General features: G+C 43.9%; 1 protein-coding gene across 4 annotated transcripts in view; it reads right to left on the reverse strand.

The window, feature by feature from the left end:
- The window catches only part of carmil3 (capping protein regulator and myosin 1 linker 3), a 102745-nt gene extending 82958 nt beyond the window's left edge, over positions 1-19787 (reverse strand). For 2 of the 4 annotated variants that reach the window (XM_086202860.1, XM_086202859.1), the window contains exons 1-5: positions 19533-19787; positions 13705-13799; positions 2927-2977; positions 1723-1782; positions 1484-1605 (exon numbers count right to left, since the gene is read on the reverse strand). In XM_086202860.1, the coding sequence (XP_086058986.1) occupies positions 1484-1605; positions 1723-1782; positions 2927-2977; positions 13705-13799; positions 19533-19590 (386 nt within the window). In that variant the 5' untranslated portion in view covers positions 19591-19787. The remainder of the gene's footprint in view (positions 1-1483; positions 1606-1722; positions 1783-2926; positions 2978-13704; positions 13800-19532) is intronic. The other 2 variants (XM_086202862.1, XM_086202861.1) reach the window with 1 other exon arrangement.
- Positions 19788-20262: the final 475 nt, after the last annotated feature.

The following is a 20262-nucleotide window of genomic DNA, read 5'->3' on the forward strand; positions in this document are numbered from 1 at the left end:
GCCCCGGCTGCAGCACGGGGTCTTTCTGTGTGAGTCTCCATGTTCTCCCTGTTCCTGCTGGGTTCTCTCTGGTACTCCAGCTTCCTCCACAGTACAAAGACATCAAGAGGGACCAGGTTAATCCAGACTCTAAATTGACCGTAGGCGTGGCTGTGAGGGCCAATGGTTGTCTGTCTGTATGTGTTGGCCCTGCCATGGACTGGTGACCTGTCCAGGGTGAACCCCGCCTGTCGCCTGAAGGCTGCTGGGATAGGCTCCACCCCCCTCCACCCTTAACAGGATAAACGGTAGAAAATGGATAGATGGATTTTTTTTGTGCTTTCTCTTGTTTTCTCACCAATCACACATCAACCCCACTGCCGAACTGAGGAGCAGCATGTGGGGGCATCACACTACGTACCAACCAACCAGGACAAAAGCCCTCATGCACTGCCTGGGCGCCTCACAGCACCGGATAGTACTATGATTACACAAAGTCAGAAAAGCCCATCCTGTCCCAAAGGGTATGCCAATATTCTAAAAGAATCTGTACTCTGTACTTTAGCGAGCTCATAATCCGAGTTTAATCTATGCTCACAGTTTTGTAATCCATGGCTGCATATTTCAATATCAATTGAGGGCTCGCTTGTCTGAGAAGCTGCTCAATGATTTTATTCCTTACATCACCTTCACTCCCTCGAGCCAGACGATTCATTCAACAAAAAAAAAAAGGACACACCTTCTCCATCCGAAAGCAACATGATAATGGTGACACACTGGCCCACCGTCTGTTTACAAATGCCAAAATTGTGGGCATGGATTGTAAATCTGGCATGGTACATAATAAACCATGCACTGCATTTGTGAAGTGGGAATTCAGATTTATCCAAGTCTTTTCTTTTCCTCAGCAAATTGAGATATATCTTAAAATCCTGGGCAATTTGAGTCTTGCATGAACTACTTCGCCACCTCCTGACAGTCCAAACAATGCAAATGACATTCGTGTTTATTTGAATGTATGTGACATGTGAACACACGTAAAGACACATTCAACTGAGTAGGGTATGAACCTACATTCTTCAGAGCTTTCAACTTGTGATCGCATCACGCTAGATGTGTGGAAGGAAAGCTATTGGGCTGAATTCACAGTCCGTGTTTGTTTCTGCTCCTCACTGATTTTACAACATGGCCTGCTTAAAAAAAAATAACCAACATAGTGCCTTCAGGTATCAGCCTACTCAGTGTCATCTGGCTAATTTAATCCCAGTGATTGCTGGGTGTTAAAATCTACCATGACACAAAAATAGGTTGGATGCAAACTACAGCAATATAAGAATGCATTTGGCTGCTGAAGTGGAAAGCTGCCCAAAAGTGAAGCTGCCAACTTCCCAAAGCACTGTCGAGCGCTGTTAGTATCGGCCAACTTGCCTTTGCTCTTCAGTACACACAACACAAAAACAGAGAGACTTCTTTCCTTAAGGCAAGAATACTATACGATGCTTACGCATAAATGGAGTTGTTGAAGACTCTGGAGAGGGCGTAGTTGATGTGACTGACCATGTGATCCAGCTGCTCCTGGCTCTGCAGTCTCAGCGAAAAGGTAGTCTTGTCTGTATCGATGACAACCTGCAGTGTATGGACAGGGTAAACACTGCATATTATACAGTAGTACCTTATAGTAATACTTCATCCTCTAGATCCAAACAGCAGAAAGGAAGGAAACGAAAGACTTTTATGTGTCACCTGATGTTCTGTGTAGGTGTTCATTGCTCGGATTTCCAAGAAGTTGAAGGTGACTTCGATCTAAAAGGAAAAGAGAAACACTGGGTCCATTCAATCTTTAAAAGGAACTTGTTTCCCCTTCAGCCACTGTTGCTGATGTCATTAGCAGTAACACTGAACACACTTCAAATTGAGATTAAGAAACGTGCCAGCAATCATTAAGAGAGATAGCTGGGGAGAGAGAGATAAGGAAAGACACCCAAACATGTTTGACCAATTTACGGGTATAACTTCCTATTAATTTCCTATCAGAGTAAGTTTAACATAGGAGTCTTACTCAGTTTTAGTCACCATCTAGTAAAATTGTTGGTTCCTGATTTCTTTTGTCCTGGTAAGTGGAAGTCAAATCACAAGCCATGGGGGCCTGACTAAAACTTAGATTCAAAAACATCAACAGGTATTTATTGTGGTTATTTGAGATGCAAAAAACAATGTCGCACCCTGGATAAACTTCACAATATAATCAACACTAATGCTTGCCAGCCTCATCAGTGCCAGATGTGGTGACGCTGTAAAACAGCTGGTCCAAACTTTCTCTCCAACCATGCCATGACAGGCAGGCATGACTAAAGTAACAGATTTCTTGCCATGTTCCTCAATCTCAGCAGTGATTTTTGTGTGCACAGTGGTGAACTCAGAAAATTCTGGATAATATGACTCAAGTTAAATACCCCCCCCCCCCAAAAAAATCATTAGCAATTCATAATATTTATCCAGCATTTATCTATATGATATGAAAAGTGCAACAGCAAAGAACTTGTTAGCTTAGCATGAACAGCTGGACTGATTGCTATAATCAAGTCAAAACACAACTGTAAAAATCTCAGGGATCTACCCAGTGGCTGGTTGAAGCTTCATATCCAGAAAGAAGCCACGTTTATCTTTTAATCAGCGGGAGAGCAAATTACCATATTTTGCAAAATATGCAACAGCTGATTTAAACCGTGAGCAGTAGGCCAGCGGCCATTTACTCATCCTCAATGTACTCGTTATCTGCTTCTGCAACTGAACCACCACTGCCACGTGTTCTCTCCTGCTCTCAAAGCTGCCCCTTCTTTGTTACATATCTTGCAGATTACCATGAGATCAAGGCTGGGATGTGAAAATAGTGACAGTGATTTCACAAAGCCATAAAATTTCACAGAGAATGGGGGAGAGCGTTTACCTTGGTGGGCACTTTGACAGCAAAGAGATACAGTCTCCATGTTGCCAGGACCTGAGGGGAGAACACATTCATTTTTCTGTCACGGAGCAGGAAATGCAAAATGCAAATCACAGCAAATAAATGATACAACAAAGATACCCCATTACGAGAGCAACTCATCTCTGCAGTTATCTTCCAGTGGTTTGTAAGTCATGCTAAGCACCCAAGACATTCGCAAGCTAATGATGATAGTGCATGTGAAGGAAATATTATGGAGATCCTAACCCATATGACTCATTTTATTGTGGCATGTTTTTTTGATGGAACTAATGAGTATTCATTCAAAGGAGGCATCATAGTGTCAGGATGGAGAAGACTCTGACCCAAGTAGCTAGCTTGCTCACCATGAGAAGGAGGGCAGAGAAAATAAGAAGATTTCAAAAAGATGTGCTTTTACCAAGAATTATTTAAAAGACTGTCAATAAAGTAATAGGGAGATAATGTAGATGTAGTCACATCGCCATTAATTAATCTCATTCAAAATTCAAAAATCCATAATTAGCATACACCATGAATGTGCTGTGCATACACACACACACACACACACACGCACACACACACGCACACACACACACACACACCTCTTTTTCACTCCAGTTTTCAACTCCCTGTCTTGTCCGTATTTCCCTCCTTGGCATCCTGTCATTCCTCAGATTGCTCTCCATATCTCCATGGAAATCTGTCCATTTACTCCACCTTCTTCCTTAAGGCCTAATCCCTCCATCTCCCCAGTGTGCCACAGGGCCCTGTCTGGTTTTCTCCCGCCTTAACACCTCACTCCATCCCCCTGCCCTACCCGTCCTCTGCCTCCTTTCTCCAAACTCCCCTGTCTCTTTTCCCGTTTCAGTTTTTCTATTCTTTTTCTGCTCTGTCGCTTTCAATTCCTCAAGGCTTCTCTGTGTTGAATGGCTAATGGCGCCCTGCTGAGTGGTGGTGAGGAGAAGAAAGAAAATGAAACGCACAAAGACACACACACACACACACACACACACAGAGGAGGAGGAGACAGAGGAGGCAACAGAAGGACAGAGACACAAGAGTTCTCTCCTCATATGAAGTCCTCTGATTCCGGCCAACTCAAGGCAAAGTTGGCCCCAAAGATCAGCGCCGCCTCAAGACTACAGACTTCCATAGCACACTCATGCAGAGACTAAGAGCGAGGAATGATGACGAGTGACTAAAAAGGGAGACGACAGAAAGATATTGCCCCCTCTCACCAAAGCGCTCTGTGGAAGAGCCTTCGCTAAAGATTGCTAGTCCAATCACAGCTCCTTGACAAGTTTGAAAACTGTTATATAAATCCAGAAGGGAGCATGGGAAGCGTGATGGGACCTCAAGGCACACAATAAGAGGAAAAAGAGAAAGACAGAAGCATCTTTTCTTTCAGAAGCCTTGCAACCTGACAGAAGGTCTCATCATGTAAACAGAGGCATCAATAATGCAGGCCCTCTGACGGGTGCCTGATAGATGCTGAACAAGACGTCTTTGAGGGTTTCTCCTATCTTGATATATCATTACCAGACAATAGAGGTAACATTAGAGGCCATCAATAATCCAGATATCCAGATATTTTTTGATTTCTTTGATAGGGTATGTGCAGCAGGGTAGGGAACAATCTGAGGCCTACTCATTCTAATACATATACATACTGTACATACACACACACACACACACATATATACACACACATGTATATATATATATATGTATATATATACATATATACGTATATGTATATATATATATACATATATACATACATATATATATACACACATACACACATACATACATACTGAGTTCATGTATATACATACACACACATATATACATACACACACATGTATATACATGTGTATAAAGAGAAATAACTAGAATTTTCAAAAGTAACGGCAAACAAGATGAGGTGAAACACGGTGTATGGCTGGACTGAGTGTTGCCAATGGTTTAATATCAGCTTGAGGAGTCACAGAAGTTGTAAGTTTGTCACTGATTCAACTTCCTGTGTAGGGAATGCTCATCTGTTTTCAAAGGGGTTGCTGATGTTTAAGTGTACAATTGCCACTTGAATCTTTATGACGGACATACTGTATGAGAATAATAAAAAAATAGGAGTCTTCAAATCACACACAACAGGCTTATTCAGTAAAAGTTGTTTTTTTACTGGAATGCCAAATTCAAGGTCAAAGAAGCAAAAAAAGTTTAAAGATGTTGACAACACTGCTAGAGTGTGGTATCTTAGGCCTCAATCTTTTGTATCTGTAGATAAAGCAGCATGGAGGACAGTGACGGGAGTGTGATCGTTTTTTTTTTTGCTGCAGTCCAGTAATCCTAAATAGACGGCACCCGGGCTGCATCCCGCCAGCCAGCCACCTATTTGTGGTGCCCCAACTGTTATTCTTTCACTGCATGTTTTGTTGGGTCAGCACGTCAAGGTAGGGTGGCCGTAGGGAAGTTCGGGAGGTTTCCTAAATGGCCAGTCTGGCCAGAGCCAGGGTGGAGGTGTTGATGATGACGCAAAATTGTAAACATAAGGCTCATCAGTTCTCCCGCATCAACACCTCCAAGAATGTCAACACCGACGCTGCTGGCAGCCACAGCGGCGAACTGCTGTTTTGAAACTTACAGACTGTCACAGGGCTAAATATTCTCCTGATGCATCGTCACTTCAGCAAGATGAGCACCTGGGGAGCCGCTGAGATCAGGGAGCTGCTGACATCGCTGGCGAGAGGACGTTGGATCACCATCTCATGGGACTGTGAAGGATGGCTATTTGTATGAAAAGGTTGCGGAAGAGCTTGGTCGACTTGGCTATCGCTGGACGACGGAACGTCACCAGCAAGTTGAAAAACTTGCAAAAAAAGTACCACCAGGTGTGTGACCACAACAGCAACAGCGGCAGAGGGAGGTTGGACTGGGACGCGACAAGGATTGCCAGACTGTCACAGGGCTGAATATTCTTCTGTCGTATATGTTGTACGTCAATGTTCACGCGCAACTTCGTACTGCACGTCACATCACATGCTTACGCCCACAGAAGTGGTGGCTTTTTTGGAAAGAGGAATATTACGCCTCCATTTCCCACTGACAAGACCGCAAATTCTCGCAAATTTGGCGTGTTCTCTGTCTAAAAAGGGCTACAGACAGGTGCATTAATAGTCCACAGCGACTGTAGTGTAGTGTACTTTGCTCGCACCGGTCCTCAGACTGGTACTGAGCCTTGGATTGTTTTGAGCCAAGCCACGAAAACCTTCATAAAACAGGATGCCTTACACTTCAAGGCCATGCGTTCTTTCATTCCACATGAATTACTGGCAAGCAAGAGCCTTTCACCAGAGCTCAACACGGTAATGAATGACATAGTTGAAATCATAAACACGTGTACTGAACACACGCTTGTTTCAACAACTTTGTATGGACATGGAACAACACAGGGAGGTCCAATGGCTTTCCGGCCCTAAAGTCACAGTCACGTTCCACACATACAGCGAGTATATAGGGGAGAAGAGACACCTGACAGCTCTGATGTGGAACCACCCACACCCACTGTCAGCAGCCTTTGAGAGATACTTCCACTCTCAGGCTCAAGGCTCTCAACAAAGCCAGTTAAGTGTCGATTTTCCTGTGTTTTCTATAGTGTTTCAGGTTGTATTACACTTGTACAGGGCTTCATATATCTGAACATGACATCAGTTGAAGATTACCATTAGGTGTGTAGTAATATGCAAAAATGCACAGTTTATATACTGTAGTTTCACAAGGAAATGTTTTGTTGTGTTTTGCATACAGCATCAGTGTGGCTACTTCACGTAGCAGGAATGATAATACAGCACATACTTAGGAATTCTTTAGATCGAGCCACTGTGTTTGAAGCATCACTCAATAACATCATAAGAGACTTGAGACGTGACTTGAGACTCAAAGTCAAAGATTTCAGACTTGACTTAGACTTTAGGTTTAGAGACTTGTGAGCATCTCTGGCAGCAGCAGCCAGTGCTGTATGCTAGTTTGCACTCATTCATTTTGAATGACCAGCAGTGAGAAACTCCAACACTTAACTGCTGAACAATGTTAAAATAAGTTACTCAATGACGTCCACATCTATAGTGCAAGCCGTTCTGGGTCCAGCCAAGAATATATTCTTTATGCAACATAAAGACATACAGGCCATACAAGTTCAGGATATCAATATTGGTACAAAGTTGTTTTTTTTCCTGCCTTAAGGCTTTTACAGTTGGATTCATCAAAATGTTCCTTGAAGATTCAATTTTACCCCAGGAAATCCTGCGGAGACCCGATAGTAGGTGACAAGGTGACAAGGAGACTGTCGGGTGGAAGATGGAACAGAGGCACAGAGGTGCCCTTGCTGCAATGGCATGGTGTCAGAAGCACTAGTTCAAAGAGCTGTCTGGTCGGGCCAAAAGCAGACTGCTGGGGTGGGGTTTTTTGTTTTTGGTTTGTAGTACTGTACATAGAAACACATTCTATGTACAGTACTACAAACCTAAAACAAAAAAATGTATCTCTGTCCAGCTGTGTGTATGTTTATGCACACATGCACCAGAGGGCAGAGGGCGGGGGCTTATATTAATCATAAGCTGTCAGGCTCTGGGTCTTGCACTTCAAACGAGATGGTGTAAATCAGAATGTGTCTCTGGGTCTTGTGTGTATGTATGCTTGTGTATATGCATATATGTTTGCGTGTGTGTGTGTGTGTGTGTGTGTGTGTGTGTGTGTTAGAGCATTGCCTCTGAGGGAACAAGCAGGGGATCAGAGCCAGATTTGGCCGCCTGTGGTATTTCTGGCTCGGCCACAAGGGCATTTTAAACACACACAAACACACACACACACACAAACACAAAGCACAACATTCTGATGCAGATATTTGCATAAATCCAGCATGCAAGTCTATAAACACACACTTGTTTTTGTCAGTCATGCACGTATAATGATGCACAATAGCAAGTTAAGCTGGCTTTGGACTACACTTGCCAGCTTGTCACACATACACAGTTAGCCACCATCACTCAAGTGAACTCAGCATCATAAGAACACAGCCCCACCATCCATCAATCCTGTCAGATTACACGTGTGTGTGTGTGTGTGTGTGTGTGTGTGTGTGTGTGCGTGTGTAAGTGACAGGGGAGGTTTGAAAGCACAGATGCCCCAGGTCCTGCTTTATAAGTAGACTTTAGAGTGGTTGAGAGGGCGAAGGATGGAGCTAAATGAGAGGAAGGAAATGCAGAGCTAAAAAACACACTGTGTTCCACATTCTCTCACAAAAACAGAGTGCAATGCTTCAAAGAAATGGCAAAAGCGCCCTGAAACCCAGAGGACCTCTTGAAAAGAGAAAAGAAAAAAATAGAGATAATGGGAAGGGGTTGCAGGGTTGTAATATGGGAGAAAGAAATGGCAGGAGCTCACATGAGGAGAATAAGGGGAGGCTGACAAGTGGCAGGGATTGGGTTTATTCAATGAGGTAACAAGAGGAGGGGAAAATATGAGTAAATTTGTCGGCTGGAGACAGCAAGCAAGAGGCCAAATGGATGAGTGAAAAAGGGTAAGGAAGTGGAGGGTTGGATACAGAGGCATCAGTACAATGATAGCGAGGGAGAAAGGAAATGTAAAGGGTGGGGAGATAGAAGACGGGCTACTTTGTGTGAATTGGCAGGGTTGAGACAAAACACACATTCACACTTTGTCTCCTAATGGGGGATGAGAGAAGGTCAGCAGTCATACACCTGGCCAAAGGCTTTCAACATGTCTTGTGATAATCAAAGGAAGTGTTGCTGCAACTACGCCACTGAGCTCTTGCATCACCCACCGTCAGCTAGTAAATACAGAGAAAATGAATCAGTGCAGCGCATGAGAGAAGATGTGGTTAATGTTGTGATGTTCACCATTACACAAGCATCATATATGAAAAAATGGGGTGTTGACAGAGCTGTGTAAGCATAGAGAGAATATACAATTCTGCCGCTTGCATGGAGCGTCTCTGTTTTATTGCTTTGTGCTCAGCTTTCTTTCACAGTCCAACGCACAGTTGGATTCTCTCCACAACAAAATGTAATCCAAGCTGAAAGCAAGGCCCAGGCTCGCCATTTAAAAATATACAACTTTCTTACACAATTCAGTGAGGGTCTCTTGCTTTTGACTTTGTTTATTACCACTCACAAATTTAGCAGCGCCGAAACAAGCAGCTCCAGACTGACTTCAACTTGAATTTAGCCTCAATGTCCTGCTGGTAAAATATAAAGCCTGCACAGTGTAATAATCAAGGATTTGAGTCTTTGGACTCTTGAGTCCACATCATCCTCCTCCTGCAAATTTTTACGAATCAAAACTTAATGCACGAGAAAGAGTAGTTTAGCTACTTCAGTGCACAGCATTTGATGTGGTCGGGAGTGAGGCAGTCAAGGAAGTAGCCATGGCTGAGAAACTGAAAACACCTAAAAACTTTAAGGTGGACTTTGACATCTGATGTATATACTGTACACACAGCATCTTGTATTGTACATGTACTTTTATTTGATCGTGATACGATCATGTCGTGACCCAGGTATCAGGATACTTATCGTATAGTGAGGTCCTTGCCAGCATTCACTCCTAACAGCTTAAGAGTCCTAAAAGGTACATTCATCACCTTAAAAGCACAATATTGGTCTTCAAAAGGCCAGAACTGCACAATTGTCCACCAAAGTACACCACCTACTCACAAACAAGCATTTGTACACTTATAGGGACACACTGGTACCTCTATTTTTTACTAAAGCACATCAAATTGGAATTGTCTCCTTAATAAAGTCAATAGCCATGTAAACTGTCTGGCCCTTATCTAAGGGGGCATTAGGACCCAAAACATGCCTCTGTTTCATGACTGCCTGGGGCTTCATTACTGGCAACCTGTTGCCTCAGGACCTGGTCCAGTTTGACTAAAAGACTGACACATTTGAAGACTTATCAGATGCTAAAACGCAGTGCAGCTCTTTGTGAGACAGGATTTTGAAACATATTTTTTAGAGCATATACAAATAAAAAAGCAGAATCATTCCTCTGCACCAGCAACGTTGGAGGGAATGGATTCAGTCTTCCAGGGCATGGCATGGCTCAGAGGTAGAGAGGCCGTCTAGCAACCAAAGGGTCGCCGGTTCAATCCCCACTTCCCCCTGTAACCATTTCCAAATACCCTTGAGCAAGATAGTGAACCCCTTATTGCTCCTGATGGCCCTGCGATGGACTGGTGACTCAGCTTAGATGAACCCCACCTCTTGCCCAATGTCAGCTGGGATAGGCTCCAGTGCCCCCCCACCCCCACCCTGACCCTTAACAGATAAACGGTATAAAAAATGGATGGATGGATTCGTTCTTTCTTTATAGTGACAATGATTCTGTTCTTCATAACCCCTAACCTAAAGGACATGAGGATTCCTCAAAAATTCCTCCACTTTTTTGTCGACAGGATTATGACCATTAGAGCACACGTCACACCAACCAGCCATGACCACAGATCTTCTGCTTGTCCCACAAATGTCCCCAACAACAAGGTTCAAGACCTTGACCTTGGTATGCTTATTTCCATCTTGTGTTCCCATTAAATATACTCTTATGGAGTGCTTCAGCTGTGTATACTTTTATAACCTCTCCTTACAGTCTATTCTTGCCAAATATGGCATCTCTTTCCCCTGCTGTGCAGATAACAGTCAAATTTACCTGCCTCTGGAACAAAATAATACTCCTACCTCTTTAAAACGATGACAGGCTTTTATCAAAGACATCAACAATTGGATGCCCTTGCACTTTTCAAACTTCTTTATACCAGTGATTTTTTTTTTTTAAATCAAGGATGGCTGACAAAAGAAGAGCTGACTGCAAAATAGTTTTGCAGCATATGTTGCTGTGGTGATGCACTCCACTGAAAAGTGAACCACCTTCATAGTAGAGGAAACCCACCATGTTCCTGTAGTTACCTTGCTAACCATCTAATCCTTCTTCATAGTAGAGGTCCTAGAAAGGAAGCATCCTGTACATCCACATAAAACTGCAACACCTGTCAACTGGGCCTCTCCAAGCCAATCCATTTCATTTACATCTTAAAATCACACGTTTTTATTCAGCGGGACTCCGTCTCATCTGCAGTCATGACCAACTGATATAACTAAATAATATGTGCAAGAAAATGGCAGTATCTACAGTCCCATATTTAGCCAGTATCATGGTGGGAGAGCAACAAGCAAACTTAAAGTGATTGCTGGACATGTTGTTCTTCATGATCCAGTAAGTCTACTACTTCTAGAACTAGGGCGCCCTGCTGTAAACATGACCCAAATCATGACACCCACTGAGCGTGAAACCACCACCAAATTTTTAAATGTTGCACCAAAGACACAACCTCAGTCCTGCTGGAGTCTCACGAGAGGGACCCCTGCATCACCACACAACCTAAAGAAGCCTCTGATGTGCCCGAGTGCTCAGGACTGTCAAACTGTGGCAGTCTCAGCCAGTAATAGGCCCATTATTAGGTAGGAGCGAGGGAACTGCAGAGGATAAAACAGAGCGACTGATCAGGAAAATAAGTGGCGGAAGAGTCAAATCAGCAACTGGGGCATCACAACACATCAGAGATGTCCTTCCTTACCCTCCCTCCCTCTTTCTCCCTCACTCAGTTCCATTTGCTCTTGTGGGGTGCCCTCCCTTTCCGTCACACCCACCCCTCACCCACCGCTCGCTCTCTGCCTTTGAAGATGCTTTGTTTTCTGAGTTGCCTCTAATCTTCAAATAGGGTGATCTAATAATGGCTATAAGAGAGTGTATGCAGGCAAGTTTTCATGCACTGAACCATGTGTGTCTGTGGTGTGTGTGTGTGTGTGTGTGTGCGCGCGTTTGTGTGTGTGTGTGTGTGTGTGTGTGTGTGTGCACATCAAGCGATGGAAACATGCATCTAGATACTCCCTGACGCATAGCCCTGGGTACAGTTAGGATGTCATGCTGAGTCTTCCCTGTGTCTCTGTCCAAGACGGGTGGGGGAGTCCACCCCTGTGTGTGCAAGTGTGTGTGTTTGTGTGTGTGTGTCACAGCATGATGGCTGGTACTGTAAACACTTACAGACAGCTGGATACTAGCAGTCTCCAGGAGAGAAAATGGACAGAAAGAAAGAGCAAGACGTAGAACTAAATACTTGTATAAATACAGAATACGTTTGATGTATTACATACTGAAAAACTCTCTTCGCACAAACTAAACACAGCAGACAAATCAAGATAAAAGTGACACACTCCTGCTCACCAGCTAAATCTACTTCAGTCAAGAAGGGGAGATCCACATGAAAGGGAGGATAGAGGTAAAAGCAGGCCGCGCCTGAGCCTCCAGGCTTAGATATATGACTTTCAAGACTTAATTTCAGCTCCCTATTAAGAAGCAATCCTCAAATCCCCAATTTTTCTCACAATACAGCCATGTATATGTTTTCAGGCCTAAGAGAATATTTTTTGTGCAATGCCCAGAGAGACTGAAAAAGTCTAGTCATACCCCTGCTCACCTTCATATGTCCAAAAAAACCCTGTATCAATTAGACTCTAAAGATTGCCTTTTAGAGGCAACAAGAGAGAGTGAATGCTTAGATCCAACCGTCCTTCCTCCCCCTCCTTGAAGGAATTTTAAAGCAGCAGCCGCCAAGGCCCATTTGGATAGTAAAAAAAAAAAAAGTCTTAAAGAACTAATTGAATTGCTTCTGATGGAGAGAGGAGCTCAATACCCTTTTATAGGTTTGAGTAAAGATGGAGGGATGAGGGAAGGGCACAATGGAGAGACGGCAGAGAAAGTGAGAGACGACTTGCATGTGGAGGGAGAATAGGAGGAGGTAGGAGGAGGAGGAGGATGGGGGTGATGATGGGGAGGACAATGATTGAGATGGACAGATAAGAAGGGAAGGAGAGAAGGAACAAAGAGAGATGACAAAAATAGAGGGGAGGGGGTGTGGTAATGATGGAGATAGATGGAGGGGGCAGGGGAGGAGAGAAACACTAAATATTAGCACACACACACACACTCACTGAAACTATGAACTGATTAACAGCTTTCATTTGCTTATCAGTTTGTCTTTTTTGTCCCTGCTGGTGGAGGAAATGAGCATGTTATCGTACATAGTGACTGAAAGTGATTAACTGATCGGTCATTAATGTGGCTGACTAATTGACACTTTCTCGATAGCAGAGGTGGCCTTGGCTCACACGAGCTCCCTGCATACATCAGAGGCTGCCCACACACCCTCTGGCATCCACTCACACACAACCACACACAGGACTCCTCTTCAAAAATAATTTAAAAAAAAAATACATGATGCCCTTGTATTTACTGTACACTTTCAGACACACACACACACACACACCAAACTCTTGCCTGTGGCATTAAGGCCATCCTGCCACATCTAATAAACTCTGAGGATGGACTCAGTAGGCCATGGCATGGTGTCCACTTTGCTCTGCTTAGGCAGCATCTGCCTTAAGCCTGATTTTCAACACGTCTGGTGTGTGCCTGGGGACGTGTAATCTGTGACTTCCTCGGATCCGTCCAGTTTGTCTCATTTATTGTCCCGTTGATTTCCATTCTGTCTCTCAGAGGTTAATGTCATTCTGTTCCATATTCAACACATGGTGATGAATATCTCATTCAATTGAAGGGGTGATAGCAGAGTGATGAGAGGGTGATGTGGGAGTGATGGGGAGGGTTTTGTCAGGTCTCACCAGAATTCTGTCATCCATTTTGCCGCTCTTGGTGTCCTGCTTTATGGCTCGCACAAACTTAACAGCCTGCTTGTCCAGCACCTTCCTGATGCTCTCTGGGGGGGGAGAGGTTAACAACAGGTCAGTTCTTACATAAGCACAAGAAAAATTACAGAGAAACTCTGTTAAACACTTTTATGTGTAAAATGCACATTTTTTCATTCATTGGTGTCATTTCTTCACATATGGAAGATCAGTGCTTCCATTTGATCCACGTTTCCCCAAACCACATTGATGGCAGGGTGTCGTCCCTCCATTATAGTTCAAAATGGAAGTGTAACTACAAATCACACTAACATGGAGGCGACAAGTATGTCTTCATATTCTCAGGCCAACAAATGAGCAGTGCGGAAGCCAAAGTCCTAATCTGTACCAATGTCGTTCCAACAGCTATCCAGCAGCAGTAACTGCTAGTAAATATTGTGACCCAGAGATTTACTTGAAGCTAAAACTCAGCAGAAAGTTCTATTTAAGCTTTGAGTGAATAAAAAAATTAAAATATTCTCAGAAAAAAAAAAGTTTTAGGCCTCCACACAGACACCAGCCATAGGTTGCTAGTCCAATTTTTGTTAATATGACACCTCTTCAGTTTCTTCAATCATGGTACATGTGTCCGGGGACTCCGTGAGGGACTGATAAGGTTTTGGTAGTCAAAGAACAAGTTCACTGTGACACACACACACACACACACACACACACACACACACAAGCCATGCAACTGTGTTGTGGTAGTTAATGAGAGGTTACGTCTGGTTGGGGACACCGACACTGATCCATCATATCGGATCAGTGAATCTGGAGGAAGTAAAAAGCAGAGATAGGGGAATGAAATTGGAAAGTGAACCAATCAAATTACAATATCTTATCTTAGAATATCTACTGATTTTTCTGATAAATTTCTCTCTCATAAACTTCAAATCTGTAAGTCACAGTCGAACTTAGAATTACTTACGTACTTACAATAAGCATAGTTTCTATGTTTGGTTCAGTGAGGTCAATACCAAGTCACTCACTTCAAGGACTAACAGCCTTGCAATATGTTTCACTCTAGTAAGACGCACGTCAGTCACACAATGGCCAGGAAGCCATCCGTTTAGCTTGGTCGGTATTTGGGGTTGATGGCACTGGACAAAGTGAACATAAACAAGAAGTTTCTAAAGAGCTAATAATCAAAATATAATTGAGTGGTGTTAAAATGAGTCCTGCAATAAGTTTTCATCATTGAATGTCAGGTTCCCTCATCGAAAAGAAAAAAGTTTTTTTGATTATCCGTTAAATGTTGGAGATATGGTCGGCGGTTCACACTGTCTCGGGATATGTGAATATTGTGTTGTATGACATAAAATTAAAAAAACACTGCAGCCATAAATTTTGAAGCATTTATGCATCTTATAAGCAGCTGAAGACGCACAAGGCGAATCGTGGTGACACTGAAGTTACGCGTCTGCAATGTAATTCGGCAGTAGCATAACGTCAGCTTTAAACTTGTATTACTAAACTTTTTACTTATGGAGCAAAGCTAAATTCTGACAGGAAAATTATAGGTTACACTCTGGTGTTGAGTTACTGTCACTTCTCACACACGCTCAGTCACTTCCTATCCATCAATACTCCCACAAAAGTAGCAGGGATGGTGTTTATGCACCCAGCAGAGACGAGCGCTGAAGCTTTTCCAGGTGATCATGATGGTCTCATCATTTTAGAGTTGAAAATTAAATTTGGTGCTTTTAACAGTACCGACCAAATTATGGTGGATGCAATGTGCTCAGAGCCAACACGGTGAAAGCACAGGTTGACTCAAATGTGGTTAAACTTTTCGAAACTTGGTGCTGTCAATTTTTTCCACAAAGCTACGGCAACACAACCTTGACAGAGAGCCTCGTCAAACAAGATGTAACTGACCCCTGACGACTGACTGCTGTAGCCTTACAGACACATATATGGACTTACTTTTTTCCTGAAATTATATTTGTTATAGAAGATAAAGTGCCAGCAAATATAGGCTTAAGCCAGACTGAGACCCCAACGTATCATAACACAATCACGGTTCATAAAGCTCAAGTAAATTTCTTCGGAATACATCTTAATTTAATGTATTTTTTGTGCGTGCTCTTTTAATTAGAAGAGCTGGTAGCACTGTTTCACGATGAAACCTTAAACATAATGGCAACATCAGCAATAATGATATTCCTTTTATTTATGTGGATTAGTTCATCTTTATTTCTCTCTGTATGTACAACATGAAAGAAAAATCTTATTGCTTTAAGTGATACTTCTCCCAAAGACCTATTTTGTGACTCAAGAAGTCAGAAAGAGCCAGCCATGTATGTGTAGCTTGAAGCTAACGGTGCCCTATAGCCACCGACTACGAACAACAGCAAAATTGTCCCAAAACGTCAGCCCATCAAACCCTCCAGCACAACGTCTTCCTCATCCGGCCGTATGCTCAATCATCCACAAACACTGTGGTTTAAGCTAAAAACAAACTAACAAGAACACTTTGGATTAAGCTCATGGAAGCTGCAGTGAGCAAAGAAGCCTTTTCAAGCTCAAGATACCTTTTGTTTAATTTGAGGGTCTATAAATAGTTTTTGGGTGAAGTATCTCATTAAATGCATTTATTTCTACTCCCATCCCAGTATGGAACCCCAAGTAGTGGTCCGATACCCAACTATATCAATAGGACTTAGGTGGGTTTTTTTTCTTCTTCTTTTCTTTTCCAATGCATCCACGAAATCCAGTGATGTTCAACAACAAAGTCAGCTGGACATGTTTGAATGAAGACTTGGGTTTAGGACATCAAAAGAATGTTTTAAGTTGCCGCTTTAATCAATCAGCTTATCTGGGAGCTTCTGTTGGAAATCTTCCATCCAAATGAGTTCTATTTGAACACTCGGAATCATAAACTGTCCCAGTAAAGCCACCATGTTAATGCTGATGATGCAGCCATAATTACTTGTCTCTTTTATTGTCAGCCCAGGGACACGATGCTGGATTATTCCTTCAAAGACAGCCGCACAGGGGTGAAAAGTCACAGTGACGACTAGAAAGCTACAAAGATGAGGATGGGTAGACATTAACACACACACACACACACACACACACACACACACACACAGTACCTCTCACTGTGTAGGACTCATAACTGGGCTATTTTTAGCCTCAGAGAAAGATAGACGCGGCCCGGCTCATTTCAATGGAACAAACCACACGATCCAGAACTGCAGTCTTTAGGGGGCCTCTCAACTCCAAAATGGTACCTGACACTGCTGAAGCTCACTACGCAACACCAGAGACCTCCAAAACATGAAAAGACAAACTTAAAACAACCTGCGAATCACAAGCCTATATCCTAACACACTCGCACATATGCCTGCAAGCTGCCATATTCACAGCCCACACTTGCAGCAGGGGCCACCCATGCTAAATATGCACACAGGGAGCCCACCAGATGGAAATACAGCGTGGCGTGCTGTGTCACAATGATCTGTTGTAGCTCTTTCAAAATTCTCCGAATTCTCATTTTCCACATCCAGCACCAACCATGAGGTCAGTAAAGTGAGAAGCAGCAGATGCAGCTGGCGAGGGGGGCACAGAGTTTAGGGTTCAACGTTAACAGCTGCGTGTTGGCCCCAACCAAGTACAAAAAAAGTGCAGGCAAGAAAACATGTCTTGCCAAGTTCTAAACTCCTCTTGATGATTTCTTTTTGTAAAATTCTCTCTGGATTTCTCATATCAGTCCCATGATTGAGCCCCACTGCGTGTTGGGACTGTGTGCTGGTGCCACTCTGGAATTGCAGGCGAATGCGGAGTCCAAAATTGAGTGAATGATCCTCCTTTCTAACATATTAGCTACATCTTTTTTAACTAACTGGTGAAACAATTGTATGCAGCATTGTTACATAAACACTTTGTGTAGCGATGTAACTGATTCAGAATTTCCAGTCACCTCAGACTTGGCTGTTGAAGTAGATGCTACTCGCAATGCTAGCCGAGCCTCACCGCTCAGCAGCTGTCTGCAACCGGACCATCGTACCATCGACGGTCCGTCACCAAGACTGGCCTGGCATGGTGCACTAAGTAGAGGTTCACTAGCGGCTCGAATATCTGTAGTGGTTCAACATGAGACACAGTCGGACATGTGAGGTTCTGTGAGCTGGAACAGCTAACAGCATACCTCTGCACTCACCAGCCATCCTGACACTTGGCCAGCACATTTTATGCTTTATCTAGATAAATCGGCCAGAGATTAAAGGTTTTAAAAACGGACATTCTCACCAAGAAGATGCTTAAAATGTACCTACACAGTGGTATTGGCAAAACTGAAGCCAGGAGAGAGCAGCAAGTCTGAGCTGGACTTGAAGAATCTCAGTCGCCTCAAGTGTTTCCTGAAGATTCCTGACGGTTCCAACCACAGAGAGTCCGGCTGCCTTTGTGTTAACATTGTTTCCATATTCCTTCAGATGTCCCGGCGACCTTGGGGAGCCCTGCTATAACGTGTGCTCCTGGCTGACGTTGACCTGGGGATTTCTTTAGGATGGACAGCGACGAATGCAGCAGAGAAAAGTTTTGATGTCCCGCTGCTGCAGGCCTTTTTGAGGCCATTTAATAAATTGGAGGGTCAAGTGAACCAGTTTCTGTTTTGTCTGGGTGAAAACTGCAACGTGAAGCATGAGTTTTAATTCATTAGTAAGCTGTGCAGAATAACAGATGTTCTCTTCCCTATGAAGGCTGGACTGAATGACTTGAGTGTGCCTGTAACAGAGTTAATAAATACTGTTTTCTGAACAAACTCTGAAGTAATTCACATGCTATAAGGGATTTTGGTTAAAAGTATGTTGTGAAAGAAATCTATGCATCAATCATCACCCTGAGGGAGGGCTGAGGGAGAACAGCCACAAATTTAGTTGGGCCAAGTAGATTTGAGAGTGACTACTTTGCAGGTTGCAAGGGGAAAAAACCCTTCCCACTGAACCTTGAGAGTTATTGACATTAAGCTGGGTAAGACCCAATCACTTAAACCTTTTAACACACTTTGAGGCCCCTCAGAGACCTGCTGCTGTGTCCTCTCTGCTCCCCAAGCAAGAAGATGAAAGAAAGCCCCCATTTAATTCCCTCTCATGTCCCACTATCTAACTCATACTCCTCACTAGCAACCAAAATCCACCCCTCCCCCCATGGCTGCCCCCCAGGAGATGTGGCAGGTGTGTTAATGACTTAAATGCCTCCTGGCCAGACCAGACAGACGGGGCTTGACCAGGATGAGCTGTTAAACAGCAGGATTTAAGCAGGATAACTAGCAAGGATAGACACACCCTCGAACACCTTCCAAACATGTTAGGGTGTGAGTGTGTGTGTTGTCCAGTCCCCCAGCAGAGAAGCTGAAGCCCGCATGTGGCCGCACAATAACTACCCCCCCCCCCCCACACACACACACACACTCATAAGCAGAGAAAACAGGAAAAAAGGAGATGAAAACACGGACACACTTGAAAACAACTCTGACAGCACCACAGCCCCCTGTGCGAGATCTCACTGCAGATGTCGATGTCAAATCAATCGCAAAGTGAACGATCGATCGAGGAACCGGCAGACATGAACTCTGCCTTCGGAGACGTTCCTAGCCTGCGGTGAGAACTCCTTCCAAATCAAACAAGCGGAGATTTAAAGAGCAGCCGAGTGTTGAAAGTAATCTCACACACACTCATGTCCCTTCTCCGCTTCCTGGCGCGAAGAGGCATTTAGAGATGAGCCGTGACAACACACTTCGGCGAAATGTTTGCGCTCACCTGAGATCTCCCTGCTGACGCTGACGAAGCCCGCTGCTGTGGTCTCCTTCGAGGCCATGGCGCGCTCCTCTCCTCCCGGGGCACTCTCCCTCCTCCGGTCCGTGCACACTAATGTCCCAAATGCCCTCCTCGAAGGCTTTTACTCCTTCCGCGCCAGCAGGTGCAGCCACCGGTCGGTTGACTGCTGCGGAGCGATGCTGTGGTGGTGGTGCGCACTGGCAGGAGCGAGGAGCGCCTCAGACACATGAATGAGAGAGAGAGAGAGAGAGAGAGAGAGAGAGAGAGAGAGAGAGAGAGAGAGAGAGAGAGAGCTGGGGAGGGCATTATACTCAAATCTACCACAGAGTTCGATGGTTAGCAGTCTTATGGAGGATTCTCCAAAATCACGAGGGAACGACCCCCCCCCCCGCACACACACACACACACACACACACACACACACACACACACACACACACACACACACACACACACACACACACTTGCCAGGGACCCTACAAGATTTCTTGCGGGATCATTCATTCATTTCATGGAAACCAAACTTTATCCTGTGCTTCAGCATCACCACCACACACTAAACTGTTAACCTCACCAACACCCAAATCTGTTCCCTCTTAAAAACAACAACAACAATTGGGGTACAAGCCAGACATACACAAAAAGTGTATTTTTTTTTATTTTTCATGTACTCACAAAGATGGTTTCCCCCCTCCTGCATTACTTCTTTGTG

Source organism: Aulostomus chinensis, chromosome 5, assembly GCF_037954235.1.
Source record: "Aulostomus chinensis isolate RoL2024-O1b breed Wild chromosome 5, RoL_Achi_v1.0, whole genome shotgun sequence".
Lineage (NCBI taxonomy): Eukaryota > Metazoa > Chordata > Actinopteri > Syngnathiformes > Aulostomidae > Aulostomus > Aulostomus chinensis.